The sequence below is a fragment of the Astyanax mexicanus genome, chromosome 1 (assembly GCF_023375975.1).
Source record: "Astyanax mexicanus isolate ESR-SI-001 chromosome 1, AstMex3_surface, whole genome shotgun sequence".
NCBI classification, from domain to species: domain Eukaryota; kingdom Metazoa; phylum Chordata; class Actinopteri; order Characiformes; family Acestrorhamphidae; genus Astyanax; species Astyanax mexicanus.
In genome coordinates this window covers 54,266,111-54,287,358 of record NC_064408.1, presented here as the reverse complement: position 1 = coordinate 54,287,358, position 21,248 = coordinate 54,266,111, and the positions used below count along the sequence as shown (strand labels likewise).

General features: G+C 41.0%; 1 protein-coding gene across 3 annotated transcripts in view; it reads right to left on the bottom strand.

Moving 5' to 3' along the window:
* Positions 1-21,248, bottom strand: part of wasf1 (WASP family member 1) — a 107,102-nt gene that overhangs the window by 38,920 nt on the left and 46,934 nt on the right. For all 3 annotated transcript variants that reach the window (XM_007255650.4, XM_007255652.4, XM_007255651.4), the window contains exons 2-3: positions 15,451-15,604; positions 5,656-5,790 (exon numbers count right to left, since the gene is read on the bottom strand). In XM_007255650.4, the coding sequence (XP_007255712.1) occupies positions 5,656-5,790; positions 15,451-15,583 (268 nt within the window). In that variant the 5' untranslated portion in view covers positions 15,584-15,604. The remainder of the gene's footprint in view (positions 1-5,655; positions 5,791-15,450; positions 15,605-21,248) is intronic.

The following is a 21,248-nucleotide window of genomic DNA, read 5'->3' as shown; positions in this document are numbered from 1 at the left end:
AGAGAATCAATCTTTTTTTTAAATCGATTCTCAGTCTTACCACACACAGGCAAGTGTAACTTAGAAAAGGCTCACATTCACAACTCTGTGCATAAGTTGACTGAATATAGTGGAGGACTGTAGTGGTGGAAGATGGACAAGCATTCGAAAGCCTGTTGTAACCAACCTGGTTACAAGTATTTGTTATGCCTCCTCCTATCCTTTAGGGGAGCTGTAAGAGGTTGTACCTTCTTTGGTATAAAAAAGGGAAGCCAGGTAGGAGGTGGCAGAGAGTTGTCCTACAGGCACATGTACTCTTTGTTTGGTAACCTCCTTTTTGGGAAACTACTGTTTCATGCTCATTAAGGAGGTTCTTAATTTGTTTGGACTGAGTGGCTCGGACTGAGGATTGTTTGAAGGCCTAGCTGTGCTTATCTCCAACTCAAGTTCTCCAGTCGTACCTCTCCCTCAGGTTCATTCTCCATCTGGTCTGCATCATAACTGGTGGGGGCTTCTAAGTACTTCTGTCTAAAGGATTTCCTCAAACCCAAGACCATGCTCTTATAGACTTTGTACAGTAATTTATAGAAAGGCACAAAAAGGACTTTGGGCTCTGGTATTTGTTTGGTTAATTGTTTGTTTATCTCTGCAGTCGTTTTTTTGGTTTGTTTTGTTTTTTGGGGCTATCTATTTTATTTTCTTGCTTGTTGTTATTACTAATTTTGGCCATTATACCTCACTAAACTAAAAAGTTGCATTATATACATTCAAGGCTGTAGTGTGAGTCTGTTGGACACTTCTTAGCTACCTCTTCCCTTCAAATAACACAGTAACATTTGAGCAGACCCGTGTGTTATCTCCCCTTAATATTTTTGTAGCATTAATCTTATTGAGTTCTTTAGGATTACTGTTACACTGTTACTCAGCTTTATACAGCTCCAACCACATCATACACTCTAAACACACTCATCCTGCTCACCTATATCTGCCTCTACAGTGCAAAAACTACAGATAAAAAAGCTGTAATAATGGCTCCAGACTATTCTGCTAACTCACTACTTTTATGCATCAACAGAAGGTGAGAAAAAAAGATCCTGTCTTGAATAAAGCTCTAATGTATGCAACAAAAGTTTATTTATGCGTTTGTGTGTGTTATTCCCTAGCCTCTGCAAATGTACTGCAAAAAAACAAAGGCCATTCTTTTTGCATTTATTTTTCAGTAAAAATGGTCGTCACGCATAAACGTATGTATGAAGTTGTTATTTTGTCATGAAATTTTACAGTACAGTATATTATGTATTCCCTTTGAACCTTGGAGAACTGAAGCTGTAATAAATGTAGTCCAAAGCCCCATTTGGATGGAATTAGTTTACATGGGTAGGTGGGGGTAATACAATTACCAGATCACATTTCCCAGCTTTTTTATCTTATGCAAACAAGCAATAAAAATAAGTTACATTCCATCATATCCTGTTGAAAAAGATTTTTTCATGGGTTTTATTAGATCTGGAGGCTCTAAACGAGGCATTTATTTTTAAAACAGTGGGTCGTTTGAGTCTGAGGCAAACTTCAGATTTTGTTCTGGTGTCTTTAGATTAGATTCTGTGTACCATAGCCTATATCCTACATGCATGGTGTGAACATGTAGCTGCTCATTTTTAAACAAAAATGTCATTATTACTGTAAGTAGGTTATAAATCTGACTATCAAAGTTTTTAAAGGTGATGGCAGTGACGATTTCTTATCCCGCGTGATCCATTTAAAGTTAATCCTGTCCAAATAGGGCATCACATGTTTTCTGTTTTTTATCATCCAAGAATTCCAGACACATTCAATGATGTTAAGTATGGAATGTTATTCATCATCAGCTTCATCAATTGTTTCCTTTTTATCTGTTTTTTTTTTTCAGTAATAGATTCTAGATAATCTCCACAATACTTAACACCCACATATTCATGTTCTATTTAACAGTGGAAGTATGAACATCTTTTTAGATCTGAAGTGGAGTGAAATGTGCTTTTCTCTCTCTTTTTCTAAAAAGCTTTAAGGACAGTTTATGTGATGGGGAAGTTTTCTTGGTCGACCAGGTTCTGCATGGTAGCTTTGAAATTTTATTTATTTACTTATTTTCCTTTTTCTATCTCCTTCATTATGTAAGTGTATTATCTTAAATCTAATAAATTAAATTAATACATTCAATTTAGTAACTGCTTGAACGCCATGTGTACTGGATCATTGTTGTTTGATACCCAACTGCATAGTTTTTTTATGTATTCTTTGATGTCCTCTTAACCTTGGTGACTTTTATTACACTCTAAGAAGTTTTATGCAGTAGCTACATGCAGAGCTAAAAGTAATGCAAACTACTTTCTGCAATCTATTCTTTAGCCATAATAGTCTGGAACCACCAGCGGTTCAGTGAAGTTTTAGAAGTCAGCTAATCACTGAACCCTTCTCACAGCGACATATTTCTATCTTTGGGAGTGATTCAACCAGACAAGCAAGGATCATTACAAGTGCTTCCCAGCCAGCGCTGCAGACAGAGAGAAACTACAGCTGGCAGAGTAAAGTCTCTTGACTGACAAACGCTTTACGTCCCTATAGATGTTGGAACAGTATTCATGTCTCTTCCCAGTAATAAGCCTTTCCTGCCTTTTGTGCTGGAACCAGTTTTACCTGTGTGTGATCTGGACACAATAGCCCTTCATTCTCTATTACCCTTACCGCCCGTTTCACAGTGAACAAAAAGCAGATGGTGGGGGATTTAATTTGAAATCCCAGCGACTGCAGTCAGCCCATTTCAGAAAACAGTGAAGGGAAGCGTTGAGCTCGCTGGAGAAAGGAATAGCGGGGGTAATAAAATGGCAGAATCTACAGTGAGCCTGTTTCTTTAATAAGGCCATTAAGAGGGTACCAAGCTCAGCACACAGCAGTAATTGAAACTGTTTCGAGTGTGGAGAAAATGGTGCTGGAGTGATGGAGAGGTTATCTGACAAGGTGTGAGTGTGTGTTTGTGTGTGTGTAGGCGTATGTTTGCAGTGTGGGGGGTCTCTCTCTCCTTCTCCAAGATATCTGATATCCGGAGTTTTAAAACTGGGAGTAAATACACTGGCAGTTTGATGACTGGAGTTTTTACTCAAACTGAGACTGATTACAGATATTGTGTATATACAAACACAAGCAGTAAAATACTGTAGATACTGGGAAATATATGCTGTGAAATATACAGGTACATAGTGAAATACACACTGCCTGGTGAAAAATATTCTAATATTTGGGGTTGGAGCACCTTTATCTTTGATTACAGCATGCATTCACTGTGGCATTGTTTCCACATGCAGCGTTGCAGTACATTTTCCCCAAGATCTTATTCTCTTGATGGAGATTTGGTCCACTGCACAAAGTCTTCTCCAGCACATTCCAAAGATTCTCAATGAGGTTAAGGTCTGGACTCTGTGGTAAATAATCCATGTGTAAAAACGATGATCTCATGCTCCCTGAACCCTGTACTCTTTACAATCTGAGCCAGATGAATCCTGGCATTGTGATCCTGGAATATGCCCGTGCCATCAGGGAATACAAATTCATTCATGGAATAAAAGCTGGTGGTTCAGTATATTTAGCTGGTCAGCTGACCTCATTCTTTGAGCATATAACACTGCTGAACCCAGACCTGACCAACTGAAGCAATCCCAGATGATAGCACTACCCCCTCACAGGCTTGTGCAGTAGACACTAGGCATAACGGGTGCATCACTTCAGCCACTTCTCTTTTTCTGCACCCATCACTCTGGAACAGGGTAAATCTGGACTCATCAGACCACATGACCTTCTTCCATTGATCCAGAGTCCAAGCTCTCTAATAAGTTGCTTTCTTAAGACTACGCAGCGATTTATTCCCAATCCCTTGAGTTCCCATCAAATTGTGCGTGGAAATGCTCTTACTTTCACTATTAAGCATATCTCTGAGTTCTACTGTTTTTTTTCTACTATTTGATTTCACCAAATATGGAATGCCAATGACGATCATTCAAGTTTTTCATGAACACATTACTTCCTTAAAGATGGTGTTTCTGCACTGTACTTCCACTGTTTAATAATGTGTTACACTGTTCTTAACCCGATTTTAGTAGTTTCAAAAATCTCTTCTTGATACCTAAAAATAGTTTGACCTTTCTGAAACAAATTAATACTGTATATTCTTCATGGCCACAGGATGTGACTTTCCACTTGTTTTTTGAACAAATGAGAAACTACTCTTTGCATCAGTTACAGTTAAAAAAAAAAAATATTCCACCTGAATAATATACACCCATGCAGTAATTACCCAAATGTGTCTCTTACCTATTTGCTTAGTTAAATCCAGGTGGTGACCCTTTTGTGGCCAGGCAGTGCATCAGTGTGCTGAGTGGGGCTTTTCAGCCATAATGTTATTATTATATTACATAACTGATTACAGGTATATGGTATATTCAGACATGCAAAATCTTGAGCATCTTGAATATACCTGAGGTGCATTGAGAGACTAAAATGCATGGGTAACTGCTGTGAAATCATTAAATTCTTTAATTTAACAAAACAATATTAATATTTTAACATTCTACTATATTCTAGGTTCTAAGTTTCTAAGTTGAAATATATTTCCAACTGTACAAAATATTTTAGGACCCTGGATCAATGAAGTCTAGAAAGGTTTCTGACAGGATTGCTTGGATCCGATCGTTGCCATTTTGTAATTTGTCAATTATTGTAAGCTCACATGCCTGTTATATAAGGCATGTGAGGCATATTAAGATCAACTTAAAAGAAGTCAATGTTCTTGGCTTTTATTAATGAACATTTACATTTACTAACCTTTTTATATTCACAATTTGAAAAAAAAATTGAAAAAGAATCAACTTTCAAAAGACAAAAACAAAAACTTTATCGCTAACAAACTGTGGCTTTTTTTCGTGGCTCTTGTTTCAGTAATGCTATCTTAGTTACAGTTGTCCCATTATCGTTATGTGCTATCTTGTTGGCCAAATAATGAGTGTAAACTGCTGCTGAGCTGTGTTTTGAATTTCTTCACCACCCTCAATTAAAAGCTCATTAAATCTACATGATTTATATGAATGTCATGTTTATCATTCCAAACGGCTTAGAAAGACTGAACTGAAAGAGGAATTTTTTTTTTGCTGTTTACTGACAGTAAGATCATTGTTTAACTTAGAGTTAGGGTTAAAATTGACCACTATATATACACATTATACATTACTATTGGTCAAAAAGTGTATTTAGACACTCCTTCTAATTAGATATTGTACAATCCATCCAATGCATGTTCTGACATAATCTCCACAGAAAGGCATAACTAATGGAGAATGATGCTCTGGAGCAGCTGCATATTAAACTCACAATGCCTAATGCCAAACCTCAGCTGGAGGGGTATAAAACTCTGCAGCAGCTCCATCCAACAGCTTTGGGATGTGCTCTAGAAACAGCACCCAACTTCACTAATGCTTTTGTGGTTTAATGCAATTAAACCCTCAAAGCAAGCCTCTACAGAAGAGTACAGGTTGCTATGGTATATAAAATCGTATTGCATATATGAAGTTATATGAAATATTCTTATATTGTGATTTCAGTTCCTGACAAATGAAACAGTGGATATATGTGTGTCACATGTATACTCACGCTCCTCCTCTTTGGGGTCAAGCTGTGTCACACTTATAGAGAGGCGATCCACTCGCTCCTGGAGGGAGTTGACTCGAAAGGAAAAGGAATGTGCTTCATTAAAGAGTTCTCCAAACAAGTCCTCTGCATACTTACCTAACAAGAGAAAACACACACACACACACACACACACACACATTAGAGCAAGTGCAGATAGTCAAGGACAAGGCCACTTTTTCTACATATTTTCACACAGAAATCGATTTAAAAAGAATTCAAAGGAGTGAAATACAGATGAAAATGAGCAGCACAGTTCATTAGACAGTATCTATTAAACCTCGTGAATAAATGAACCATTATCTCTTTCAAATGGCTGTAATGGAGCAGTAGTTTGCCATTTAGCTTTCGCCTTAAGCACATGTGGAGTCTGCAGTCCACTCACTTTACTGTGGCTCTGTGAAGACAGCCATAACTTGCACAGTTGTGTTTTTGCACCCTGAACTATATAATAAAAAAAAATAAGAGACTACAGTAGCTTTAATTAAGCAGTGATTTACACACTGATATGAGAGACTTACTGACTCAACTGGAAATTATATATTTTTAAAAAAGCTAATAAAAAAAAATTCACTTTCATTATGTAATGTAAGTTAATTCTATTCTGGAGCTACTCCACTGGTCTATTCATCACCAAATATGCACACACTGTAAAGACCAGGTCCAGACTAATACTAAATAATTCATCTTGCTGGTCTCAGTTTGAATGTGAACATTGCTTTAAGATTTTTTTTAGGAACACTTTCTTGCACTAAATCTCCTTCCACAACTCAAACATGTTCTACTGATTCTGATCTGATGACTGGAATAGCTGAACAGCACTGATCTCAGTGTTGTGTTCAGAAAACCAAGTTAAGACAAGTTTCCCTTTGTGACATGATGCATCGTCCTGCTGGTTGTAGGCATTAAAGGATGGCAAACTGTGGTCCTGATCAAAGACACAAGATTAGCAACAAAACTTGTTTAGCAACAATAGCAATGGCTGACCTGTTTTAACAGGTTCACAATATAAATATATATTATATAATACAAACATAAAACAATGCAAGAGTATATAAATGAGCTAATACCCAAGTACAACAACTAAGTACAATAACTGATTAATAATGTGATAAAAATGTATATTTAAGCTATATGGTTTGATTTGATTAATTTGATTAATTTCTTCTGATTCCTTATCAGCCTTATACAAAAAATGTATATTGACCTCTTAATATACATTTCTGTCCTGCTTCTTATAGTTCCTGGTTGTGCATGATTCGAAAAGCATGCCATAAGAGTGTACAAACAACAAACTGGTTTTAAGATTGAGCAGGTAGGTCATGAAGCTCTTGGTAGTTGTGGCAGAAAGCTAAGTCATTTCTTACAGATAAACATTTCTGCACTTTACTTCATTTACAATAAATGTGTAAAGATTATGACATTTTTTTGTCAAAATGTCTTATAGGAATATGAAAGACACATTGTTTCAGTCAGTCACTTTTGTAATAAATAGGAATTGAGTCTAAAGTTTGAAGAAATAGACACATTATATGGGGCGGCACAGTGGCGCAGTGGGTAGCACTTCCGCCTCACAGCAAGGCGGCCTGGGTTTGATTCCCGGCTGGGGCAACCCGGGTCTTTCTGTGTGGAGTTTGCACGTTCTCCTTGTGTCTGCGTGGGTTTCCTCCGGGTTCCACCGGTTTCCTCCCACAGTCCAAAGACGGCATGTTCAGGCTAATTGGAACTTGATTGAAATTGCCCCTTAGGTGAGTGAATGTGTCTGTTTGTCTGTCTGTGTCTGTCTGCCCTGCGATGGATTGGCGGCCTGTCCAGGGTGTATCCTGCCTTTGTGGTATATATAATAACATTCATGAGTTAAAAGAGGTAAATAATCTAAAAAGACACGGTGTGGGTAAAAATGGTTAAAAAGAGTTAAAATATACAAAGATAGTGTGGGTTAAAAAGATTAAATTAGGTTAATTAAGTTAATGTTGTTTCCTTGTTTAGTTTATTCATGTTAACTTTAGTAAAAAGGCTAAAAAGTCATGCATTGCACAGGAAGAATAGAAGACTCAAATGAGTTTATACAGCAGAGATTAATTTAGATAAAAGTTATTTGAGTGAGAAATGGTGATTTTATTGTTATCAGAGTCCTAAAAGGATTTAGCTACTATGGAAAAAACATGGTTTGTGTATAAGTGGACAGTAGGGGGAGCTCTTGTCAGTCCTTTCAGTGGGGAGGTTATTTCTAAGAGGAACTTAAGGGGCCGCTCTGATGTGTTTTCTCATTCTCTGCAATACAGCACAAGGGAAAACAGCACAATCTAGTCTCTCTTTATTTCTTCCCATTGTCAGGGGTACAACATTTGGAGGCACCGCTGGGATGAACGTTCGGAGGACCCATGTCACTGCACAGAAGTCCTTCGACACAGTTCATCTTTTTAACTAAACACCACCTGACCAAGGGAGGAAATGTGATGTAGTGAGGGCAGTGCAAGGGAACAAAAGGAACTGCATGCCATCGGAGACCAAAAGACACTGGGTGGAGTAAGGAAAGTCAGTTCACAGTCTGTAACATACAATTAGAACACTTTCATCTCGGAAGATTATGGCGGAGGCACTAGAGAACCTACAAATAGAAGTGATCAGCTTGTTAAATCAGCTGTCGAAGGAGAAATTGCTAAGCACATGTGACTTCCTTGACATTTCTGGGCTAAATAGGGAAAAGGTCTCTGGCAAAAATCGCATGTCTCTGATCTCCCACATTATCCAGCATATGGAGAGGGAGGAAGTAGCCCAGTTAGAAGATGAGGGGATGTCAGAACTTCTGATGTTGAAAGACAAAATATTAGAAGTGAGTGCCCACGTCGAGAGTCCAACTTCCGCTACTAATCTCACCGTTGAAAAAGAAAGACTGTATAGAGAGCTAACCGATCTGCAGAATGCAGTAGCACAAAAGCAAAGTGAGTTGTATCAAGCTAATCTTAGTGACACAAGTGCAAGTAATACTCCACCCCAGGTGCATAGCCCAATAATGCTTAAGACAGGGAACGTGCCATCTTCTAACTCACCTTGGCACAAAGATTTCAAAATTTCTGGCCAGATTGGGGAGCCAGGTCAAAAAGACAAGCTTACATTTTCAAGTCTAGCACATCAAATTGAAAATGGACTAAGTCGAGGCTACCCAGAAATTGAAATTGTTGATGCTGTGATTAGAGCAATATGCCCAGGACTTCAACTGCGAAGCTACTTGGAGGGAAAGTCTCAGTTAACATCGCCCACTCTCAGACGCATCTTGCGTTCTCATTTTCAAGAGAAGAGTGCCACCGAGCTCTATAAACAACTTACGTCTGAGGTACAGAGTAACAAAGAGAGTCCCCAAGCATTTCTCATGCGCACCCTGGATCTGCGACAAAAAGTTCTGTTCGCTTCACAAGAATCTGAATCAGGCCTGAAATACGATCCTGCATTAGTCCAGAGCATGTTTTTACACACTGTACTGACTGGCATTCAGAATGACAGCATAAAGATGGACATGCAACCTTTCCTTGTTGATCTAAAGACCTCAGATGAAATATTGTTAGAAAGACTGAACACTGCATGTGCGAACGAGACTGAGAGACAGAAAAAGAGAAAGTTGGCTGTCTCACCACCTGCTATGGTACATGTAGTACAGTCTGAAGAGAAAACAAACTCAAAGCAATATCCTGTGAAACAGAACACCTCAAAGATTTCGTCAGATGTACTCACAGAGTTGAAGGAACTTAGAGCTGGCATAGCTTCTTTGCAAACACTCAGTGCCGAAATAGCTCATATCAAAGAAACTATACAGCAGCAGCAACCAACTGACCCACCAAAAGCAAGCTCTGCACCCTTGAATAGAGTGATGGAGAGAGAACCTGTCCAGCATCAGGCTATCGTGGCACCATGTGAATATGCGGCAGTTGGTGGCCCTCGTCCAGTAAGGGAGCCTGCTGTGTTCCAACCTCACTATAGGTACCCACAGTACTATTCAACACCTCCACGTCCACAAGTGCGAAGATGCTTCAACTGTCAGCAGAAAGGTATGGAAGAACGGTGTATACATTGCTTTCGATGTGGCAGCAGTGAACATTTCCAAGCTGGGTGCCGGATAAGAGGGATAAAACCATCGAAAGAAAGGTCTTTAAATGGGGAATGGTTACCCCCACGGGACAGGGAGTAACCAGAGGCTGGTATCGGTCCCAAAAATGTGAGGGCTGTGGAATTATGGGTGAGAACGAGAGACTAAAATGTTGTTCATCTTGCAAAAGCATACTCTATTGTTCCAAGCCATGCCAAAGAAACCATTGGACTACACATAAGCAATACTGTAGTGGTATGCTAAAATCACCAAAAGAACTCACCTGTATGAACATTTCAGTGCAGCAGCACTCTGCAGTGACATCACTAGTAGGGAGACAGTGCCTTGTTGAATGCTTCCTAAATGGACACCGCACTCAAGCTTTGTGGGACACTGGATCGCAAGTGTGCATCATAGACGAAGAATGGAAGAGGGAGCACTTGCCTTCAGTAACTTTGAGAGATGTTTCAGAAGCCATCGACATGGGTGATGCATTGACTCTGATCGCTGCCAATGGCACTAAACTGCCCTATGTTGGATGGATAGAAGTGACTTTTAGGTTAGTTCCTGACACAATTCACACCAATGACTTAACCATTCCAATTTTGGTAATGGAAGGCAGGCACTTGTCACATCCGATTATTGGTTTCAATGTCATTGAGCAAATTGTTGAAGACGTTGTGGAGGCTCGACCTAACATATCCAGTGACCAACAGCTTAAACGAGCACTGAGGGTTGCATTCCCAAGCTTGAAAAAGAACAAAATCACAGCATTCATCCAATTGATAATGGCAGAACATATGTGTGAGTACATAGTAAAGACCACCAATGAGCGTGTTCTCATCCCAAAGCATTCCACTGTACTTGTCAAGTGTCGAGTGTATGCACAGCCTTTTAAAGAGGACACCATACTTATTGTTGAGCCTGGACTAGACCCTCAGTGGGCAGATGGCCTCGAGATCAGTGAAACACTTGTTCAGCTAAAAAAAGGAGCTTCCCCGCACATTATCATTGAAGTATCTAATGTCACTGATCATGATATCGTCCTGGCAGAGAAAACAGAATGTGGCCTTGCACAGCCTGTTCGAACAGTGTTTCCCATCAACTCAGGAGAAAGCTCTGATCAGAAGACAGCTGCTGCTGTTCACCAAGTAAGTGTCCAACAAGCTAACAATGCTAATGTATGTGATGATGTCTGGGATCCACCGGTTGACATAAGCCATCTGAGTCCTGACAAAAAGCAGGTAGTTCAACAGATGCTTCGGGAAGAATGCCATTCTTTCTCTAGAACTGATGATGACATTGGCTGCATAGACAAGTTGCAACTGAGTATTTCCTTGAAAAATACTGAACCAGTTACACGAACTTACATGTCTGTCCCAAAGCCCTTGTATCGAGAGATGAAAGATTACCTACTTGACCTAATAGCTCAAGGGTGGATTGAAAAGTCTAACTCTTCATACTCTTCTCCTGTTGTATGCGTCCGGAAGAAGGATGGCAGCCTCAGACTCTGTGTTGACTATAGAGATCTAAATAAGAAAACGCATCCCGATCGCCAACCTTTACCCAGAATGCAAGACATATTGGACAGTTTGGGTGGTAATTCTTGGTTTTCACTGTTAGATCAAGGAAAAGCCTACCACCAAGGCTTCATGTCCAAAGAGAGCAAACATCTGACTGCTTTTGTGACACCCTGGGCATTATATCAGTGGGTTAGGGTCCCCTTTGGCCTTATGAATGGACCTGCCACGTTCCAACGATGCATGGAAGAGTGTTTGGAAGGACTAAGGGATGAAATTTGTGTCCCTTACCTTGATGACACTTTGGTCTTCAGCAAAGGTTTTGAGGAGCATGTTGAGGATGTCAGGAAGGTGTTACAGCGACTAAGAGAGTATGGGATCAAGCTTAAGCCAAGCAAGTGTGATCTGTTCAAGCAGGAAGTTCGCTACTTGGGTAGGATTGTCTCAGCTGAAGGAAGTAGAGTGGATCCGGCTGATACAGAGGCGGTAACTTCACTAAAAGACAAGAAGCCTAAGACGGTCGGTGAGCTCAGGAGGATACTAGGCCTCCTCAGTTACTACAGACAATACATCCGAAACTTTTCTCGGATAGCCATGCCATTGTATGAGCTACTTAAAGGGGAGTCAAGTGATGAGGGGTCTAGAACATCAGTTGGTGTGCAGCCAAAACCCAGGTCAGGACGAAAAATCAGTAGTTGCCCCTCAACAAAACCTATAACTTGGACTGACATTCACCAACAAACACTAGAACAACTGATTGATTGCTTGCTTCAGCCACCTGTTCTGGGGTTTCCTGATTTTACCCAACCATTCATATTACACACTGATGCATCAAACCAGGGATTAGGAGCTGTTCTATATCAGAAGCAAGACAGAAAAATGAGAGTAATTGCATATGGATCGAGAACACTTACTGGTGCGGAGAAGAACTACCACCTGCATTCTGGGAAACTTGAGTTCCTTGCTCTGAAATGGGCAGTTACCGAAAAGTTTCGTGACTATCTATACTATGCCCCAACATTCACAGTGTATAGCGATAACAACCCACTCACATATGTGTTATCGACTGCCAAGTTGAATGCTACTGGGTGCAGATGGGTCGCAGAACTGGCCGACTTCCATTTCACAATCAAGTACCGGGCGGGTAAAGAAAACATAGATGCGGATAGTTTTTCCAGAATGCCAGTGGAAGTGGACACACTCATGGAAGAATGCACTGAGGAGTTGTCTTCTGATGCTATTACTGCCACTATTCAAGCCGTGGAGGCTCAAAATAATGCCAGTATTCCCTGGTCTGTCTCAGTATCAGCCACTTCTGTACCTGAAGGTATAGATACTACAAATGACACGATCCCGTCATTATCCAAGGGAGAAATTAAGCAAGCACAGAACAAAGATCCAAGTATTCAACCAGTTGTGCAATCCAAGTTATCAGGGTCAAAACCACCTGTGGAGCAACTTAAGATGTTCAGTGCAAGGACAAAGTGTCTATTTCGGGAGTGGGAGAAACTTATGCTGGATGGTGATGGCATCCTCCAACGTGTTACAGCCACTCGAACACAGTTGGTGCTCCCAGAAGAGTATAAACCCACTGTCCTCAAGGAACTCCATAATGAGATGGGTCATCAAGGGGTTTGATCGCACAACTTCTCTAGTGCGTGATCGTTTCTTCTGGCCTTATATGCAGGCTGACATTGAGCATTATGTCACCAAAGTGTGTTCCTGCCTAAAACAGAAAAGACCTTGCCATCACACAGTAGCTCCATTGACAAACATTGTGACTACTCAGCCTTTTGAACTGGTCTCCATTGATTTTCTCCATCTAGATCGATGCAAAGGGGGCTATGAGTACATATTGGTCGTCATGGACCATTTTACTCGTTATGCTACAGCTTATGCCACTACATCTAAATCAGGCAAAACAGCAGCTGATCGCATCTTTAATGATTTTGTGCTGAAGTTTGGCTTTCCAGCTCGCCTGCATCATGACCAAGGGGGAGAATTTGAGAACCAGCTCTTTGCTCAGTTAAAGAAATACTGTGGAATGGCAGGCTCCAGAACATCATGCTATCACCCCCAAGGAAATGGGCAGGTAGAACGCTTCAACAGTACACTTCTACAGATGCTGAAAACACTCACAGAGACCCAGAAGTCCAATTGGAAAGAGTCCCTGAACAAGTTGGTGTATGCATACAACTGTACTCGTTGCAAAGTGACTGGATATTCTCCATTTTTTCTATTGTACGGAAGGTCACCCAGATTGCCTGTAGACATGCTTTTCGGACTGACGTCCAAAACAGACTCAAGCAGTAGAAGAGAGTACGTGGAAAAATGGAAACGTGGAATGGAAGAAGCGTATGAGATCGCTAGAGAGAGCACTCGCAAAGCTGCTGTAAGAAGTAAGAAATACTACGACAACAAGGTCCGAAGTTCTGTGTTGCAGTCAGGTGACCGGGTACTTATCCGAAACCTCACACCACGTGGAGGCCCGGGAAAACTTCGCAATTATTGGGAGCACTGCATACATACCGTCGTACGACAGGTGGGACAAGATTTGCCCATCTATGAGGTCAAGCCTGAGCAAGGTAAAGGACGATCTCGAGTTTTGCATAGAAACCTTCTGATGCCATGTGATCATTTGCCATTAGAAACCGAATTGAAACAGACAACTCACCCACGGAAGAATAAGCCAATGCCACTGGCTACTGCTGAAGAAGATGAATCAGAGGCTAGTGAGGATGAATATAACTTCTGTTATGTACCTCCAGGAAGCCAGAATCCATATCCTGTTAGGCAAGCAGAGTCAGAAGTTAAACTTGCCGAAATGACCGCTTCGGAAAACCCACTTGTAGAACTGCAGGCGTGGATTGCTGATGATGTTCCATCTGCTGAGGTTTGTGAGGAAGAACAACTTGAATCGAATACAATACTTTCTGACCACATGGATAGTCCTTCTTCATCAGATGAAAGGGAAAATAGTCAGGAGGACATTGTGTATCACGTTCCCAAGAGAGAGAGACGTCCACCTAGAGTATTCACCTACGACAGGCTGGGAACTCCTGCTTGTTATGCTGTTCAGTCAGTTGAACCCCAAAGACAATTTGTTCCCCATAGTTCTTCTCATGGACTGATGTCATGGATACCACCAATACAAAAGTACTTTTGCCACTCACAGTACACATATGGCTTTTGATAGTATGGACTGTTAGAAAAAACAACAGAGATAGAGAGAAAAGGACACACAAACCAAAAAAAAAAAAAAGAGTAACAGAATAACTTTTGTTTCTCTCAGGACCAGTATAACTGATTACTTGGACTATGAGTTACTTGAGCAAATAACTTGAATTTCACTGTTTTGTTGTTATTTTCCCTTGAAATGTCGGGACGACATTTTTGTTTGTAGGGGAGTGTGTGGTATATATAATAACATTCATGAGTTAAAAGAGGTAAATAATCTAAAAAGACACGGTGTGAGTAAAAATGGTTAAAAAGAGTTAAAATATACAAAGATAGTGTGGGTTAAAAAGATTAAATTAGGTTAATTAAGTTAATGTTGTTTCCTTGTTTATTCATGTTAACTTTAGTAAAAAGGCTAAAAAGTCATGCATTGCACAGGAAGAATAGAAGACTCAAATGAGTTTATACAGCAGAGATTAATTTAGATAAAAGTTATTTGAGTGAGAAATGGTGATTTTATTGTTATCAGAGTCCTAAAAGGATTTAGCTACTATGGAAAAAACATGGTTTGTGTATAAGTGGACAGTAGGGGGAGCTCTTGTCAGTCCTTTCAGTGGGGAGGTTATTTCTAAGAGGAACTTAAGGGGCCGCTCTGATGTGTTTTCTCATTCTCTGCAATACAGCACAAGGGAAAACAGCACAATCTAGTCTCTCTTTATTTCTTCCCATTGTCAGGGGTACAACACCTTCCGCCCGATGCCTGCTGGGATAGGCTCCAGCCCCCCCCGCGACCCTTCACGGATTAAGCGGTTGACAATGAGATGAGATGAGATGAGACACATTATATATCTTTTACTGTACATGAGTTAAATTCACTAAATTAAAAAATAAATTGTAATTTGACCAGGGTGCATTGGATTAATGTATGATAGATAAGTTCTGCCACATTATGATTGCAGTTATTACTAGTGCACTCACTGAGGCTACTGAGCTGGCGTATGACGTTGGCCAGTGAGATGTTGGTGACGCACTCCAGTTCATTCTTGATGCCGCAGGGCAGAGCTGTGTGGCACAGGTGCCTGGGCTCAATACTCCTCTTCACCAGCGGCATCCTCTCCTAACACTGCTAAACCTGGAGAGAGAGAGAGAGAGAGAGAGAGAGAGAGTTAAAACCAAAATAATTCACTTATAACCTTGTTGTAGGTGTTTGTTGAGACCTTTACCCCAAAACAGTTTCCCAGACAGGGATTAAGCTCAGCCTGGGACTGTACAGCATTGTGAACGGAGATATAATTTTTATTTTTTAACATTTGTCATTTTTTCCCCATTTTCTCCCTAATTTACACTGCCAATTACCCAACCCCCAGCACATGCCTCCTCCGATACATGTGAAGTCAGCCACCGCTTCTTTTCGAACTGCAGCATTGCTGAGCAGCATCACAGCGCTCTCGAAGTAAAGCGCAGCAACTCGGTTCTGATACATCAGCTCACAGACACCCTGTTCATCACTCTTTGGAGTGATGAGGGGAGAGAGCGCCATCTACCCACCAGAGAGTGCAAGGCCAATTGTGCTCTCTTGGCTCTGGTAGCCAATGGCAAGCTACATGAACAGGATTCGAACCGGTGATCTCCTGATCACAGTGGCTGTACCACTCGGAGCCCCCCCTGAGATATTCCCTTTAAAGGAAAATATAGTGTAGAACAGGGGTCGCCAATTAAGTTTGGCTGTGGGACAGACATTTTCCAAGCCATTACGTGGCGGGCCATAAAAATAAAAATTCTGTTCTGGAAAATTAAGTACTATGGAATGGAGTGCTACAGACTAGTAGTAGGGGTTGTTGAAATAAACACCCGAAATAAGGAGCTCGAAAACGGGCGCAAACTAAAGTCACGCTGAGCGTGTCAGAGAGACAGGGGACAAATAAACACAAAAGCTTGCCATTATTTTTTAATTTTCATTATTGTTCATTATAGTTCGAACAACCTCACAGGCCAGATGTTTCATGCATGCGGGCCACATCTGGTCCACAGGCTGCCTACTGCCGACCCCTGGTGTAGAACCATACTTAATCCCTGTCTGGGACTCCTAATGTTTTTTAAACCACATGGTCTTTCTCTGTCCAAAACAAATGAAGTCTAGATGAATTTCAAGCAGGTTGAGAGACATTCTTGAATATGTGCTGAGATGGTGACAGTCTCAGTGCTGTGTTCACTAGCAGTGTTAGCCTAGCATCTTCTTTTGAATAGAAAAGAACTAATGAATTGATCACTTCTCAAGCAGTCAGTAAAAGGCTGGTAATTCTAATTTTTAAATGAGCTTTTCATCTCAACGCTATTAATGCCATTTACGGAGCTGGCCCTTTAACTTCATGCATTTAAAGCATCACCAGCGACCCCCTAAAATGCTTAGCAAGAACCACACATCCACTCCACACACCACTCTAAAACCCCAAGTTACAGAGAACTGCAGAGTCTGCATTAATGCACAGTCATCACATCCAACATTCTGAAATATCTTCAGGTCATTACACCGATTATAAAAAGTGAGGGAGAAAGAGAAGGAGAGAGTCAGAGAGAGGGGAAAACTGTCATACATAACATAGGTGCACACACGCACACACACACACACACACACACTTAGAGCTGGTCCTGGCGAGCATTATCGTGTATTCTGTGGCTAATCGTTGCCTGCTGAGGCGAGGCAGTACAGAGATAATTACATTAAGTGTGAAATATTCAGTAATTTAGACTTAATTCAGAGCAAAGCCACAGATAAGACTGCTGAGACAAGGCCACACTAAATCTAGCTCAGTTCTTATTTAGCTGCACACACACACACGCACCTCTCTGCGCTCTGACTGAGTGTGTGCATGCCTTTCCTCTGCAGTGATATAAATAGGGTTCAAACCACCACAAGTAGGTAGTTTGTCACGTCTCCTAAGCAACATTGTGCTAAATTAAAATTCAGCGAGTTCCTGATAGATTTGGACAGGTCTGATCCTTTCGTGTGTATTATCCATTACACAGGACTGTATATGGTGATGAAAGAAACCTGGGATGTTAAAATTGATATACATATAATTGAAAAAGGATTTATTAGAAGAACTATTTATAATTATTTTATAAGTTTATTTAGTTTCAGTGATTATTTTAGGTGTGTTTTAAGATGAATGTAATAATCAATCTTCTGTCTTTTTTCTTTATCATCTATGACAATGTTTCACTGCTGCACAGTGATCATCACAGGCACACAAAAATGCATGAAGAACTGACGCTTAAGGACAACAGATACTACTGGTGTTAGATAAGTGCTTGGACCATATGTAGAGAAAAGAGGTCATTAGAAGACTTGGGCAAACAGTATGAAACTGTCAGGGTCACTGAGGTGTTCAGATAATGATATTCTTTTCGTTTTATTTCAGAATTATTCTTAATTCCAACCAAACAACCAAACAGTATTTAGGCAGATACCGTGAAGCAAGCTCTACCATAGGTTAGGACAGAAGTGAAGGCGTAAAGCCTTACATTTATTATTTAATTTGCATTATATTCAAAGTCTCCAAGCGATCTGACCTGATCTAATGGATTCGTAGATAACACAACCACATAACTTATGTAGGGCGGCACGGTGGCCTTCCGCCCGATGCCTGCTGGGATAGGCTCCAGCCCCCCGCCCCCCCCGCGACCCTTCGCGGATTAAGCGGTTGACAATGAGATGAGATGAGATAACTTATGTTTGTTGCACAAAAAAAGTATATACAAAATTATACCTGTAACTGTAGATTCTGTCATGAATAAACTGACAACATTCTACAAACCAATTAGTGTCAGGTATATTGAGATGCAGGCCACGTAGAAGATGGTGAAAGGATGCAGCAGAGTTCTTTAGTCCACTCACTAAACTATAGACCTACAGTTTAAAATGTATCAAAATATAGCTTGTTCTCTGGTCTGGACTTTCAGGTGTGAAATGCCCTAAGTAAAACAGAGCAATTTGTTTGGTGGTTTCTGCAAAAAAAAATGGTGATGCATTAAAATAAGCCTGAAATTATTTAATACCGATACACCACACACTCCAAATGCCTAATTAAGTAAACAAATATTCCTCAAATCCATCTTATATCACCTCCTCTGACCTCTCTGCCATTCCTGCAGACCCTGCATGTAGTGACCTTTCCACTGCTGACCACACATATGATCATCCAAAGCAGTTCTCCACATGGCCTAATTTGGAGTGTGCTGGTCGTTCCTCTCAAAAATGTTTGACTGTGGGCAGGATGACTAATCTACCACAGAGCAGGACACACACACACACACACACACCATACTCCTCACCCATCCTCTTCTTTTCCTCTCTTATCTCTCTCCTCCTCTCCTTTCCTCGCTCCCACCCTTCCTTACTCTCATCCCCTCTGTCTCTCTTTCTTGCTTGCTCTCTACGCCTTCACTGAAGAACATATGGATGCTTTAATGGTGCTCCCTCCTACACAATGTCTTGTCATGCATTTTAGCTGCTTTTTCATTCAGAGTGACGCATCGAGGGCTTTTAAACCAGCGGAAAGACAAAAACGCTCTAAAACAAACCCGGTCAGGAAAAACGAGAGAGGAACAGAGAGCAGCGCTCTCCACTCTACACAGTCAGATAAAGAAATTAAACATAGAGAAAGAGAGAGAGAAAGAGATGGAGAGAGAGATAGAGAGAGATCAAGGGAGGGATGGAAATAGAGAGAGAGACTAGAAGGATCAGAAAGTAAGAAAGTGAGATTAAGAGAAAAAAAATGGTAAAAAATACAAAAAAACAGAACAAGAGATATAGGTATACAGAAAGAGACAGAGAGAGAGAGAGAGAGAGAGAGAGAGAAAGAAAGAGAGAAGAGAGAAAGTGTAGTGATGTAGAGAGGGGCTGGGCAGCAGTGGAGTAGGGTTGTAATTATGCAGAGAGAGCTGTGGCCTTGCAGCGTTGTTTAGGCTGCAGTGTCCGGCGTGGGGCAGCTGAGCAGAAGTGCTCAGAGGAGACACAGGTTAATCCAGTCTTTAATGTCAGTGTGAAACTCAAGTGTATTTTCCTGCACTGATCCGGACCCAGGGAATCATTCAGTGAAAAGCCACCGTAACCCTTATCACACATTTAATAAGACATTAGAATATGAAATGTTCTATGATGATTAAAAATCAAATAAAACTGCACTCATTCATATCAATGGGTTCTTCTCAGAAATTATAAAAATATTGAGGTCATGTGCATACACTCAACTACCTCTTCATAAGGTACACCTGTCCAACTGCTCATTAACGCAAATCAGCCAATCACATGGCAGCAACTCAATTCATTTAGGCATGTAGACAATCTGCTTCAGTTCAAACCGAGCATCAAGTGGAAGAAAGGTGATTTCAGTGACTTTGAACGTGGCATGGTTGTTGGTGCCAGGCGGGCTGCTCTGAGTGTTTCAGAAACTGCTTATCTACTGGGATTTTCACTCACAACCATCTCAACCACCAGGGTTTACAGAGAATTATCCGAAAAAGAGAAAAAAAAACAGTGAGCAGCAGTTCTGTGGGAACAAATGCCTTGTTGATGCCAGAGATCAGAGGAGAATGGCCAGACTGGTTCCAGCTGATAGAACGACAACAGTAACTCAAATAACCACTCGATACAACCGAGGTCTGCAGAAGATTCAAGATTCAAGATTCAAAGATTCAAAGATATTGTCATATGTACAGTACAGAAACGGGCTTCAGTGTACAATGAAATTCTTTGTTTGCTCTTCGCCAAGAATGCCAAATAGAAGATAGAAAAAGTGCAAAAAAATACAATAAGGTTATAAATATTAAACTAATTGTCAAAGACATAAAAAAAATAAAAGTAACTTAAGCAAAGAAATGTATAAAAAAAGTGCAAGTGCGAAATAATGCAGTTATGGACATTAACTATATATATTAAAAAAAAGATTAACCTTAAAGTGACGGCTGCAATGTAAACATGTTGAAGTAAAGTGCAGGGTTATTCCTGAGTTGTGTTCAAGAGTCTGAAGGCAGGGTCAGTCCTTAGGTGTGTTCAAGAGTCTGATGGCCGTGGGGAAGAAACTGTTCTTTAACCTGGTGGTCTTGCATTTTACACTTCTGTACCTCCGGCCTGAGGGCAGAAGTGTGAACAGTCCATGCTGGGGATGGGTGGAGTCTTTGAGGATGGATGCAGCTCTCCTGTGGACTCTGTGGTGGTAGATGCTCTGCAGGGAGGGCAGTGGAGTCCTGATGATCTTCTCGGCAGTCTTCACCACTCTCTGCAGACGTTTGCGCTCTGCCACAGTCGTGCTGCCGTACCACACGGTGATGCAGCTGGTCAGGAGGCTCTCAATCACACAGCTGTAGAAGTTGTTGAGGATCTTGGGAGACATCCCAAACTTCCTCAGTCTCCTCAGAAATACAGCCGCTGTTGAGCCTTTTTGACCAGCTGCGTTGTGTTTATTGTCCATGTGAGGTCCTGACTGATGTGGACGCCCAGGTATTTGAAGCTGCTCACTCTCTCCACTTCAAGTTCCCGGATGAACAGTGGCTGATGCGGTCTCCTCCCCTTTCTCATGTCCACTATCAGCTCCTTTGTCTTGACCGTGTTGAGAGCATGATTGTCTTCGCACCATAACACCAGCCTGGTCACCTCACTCCTGTAGGCCGCTTCATCTCCGCCAGTGATGCGTCCTATCACCGCGGTATCATCAGCGAACTTCAGGATGATATTGTCCTTGTGTGAGGCGACACAGTCGTGGGTAAACAGTGTG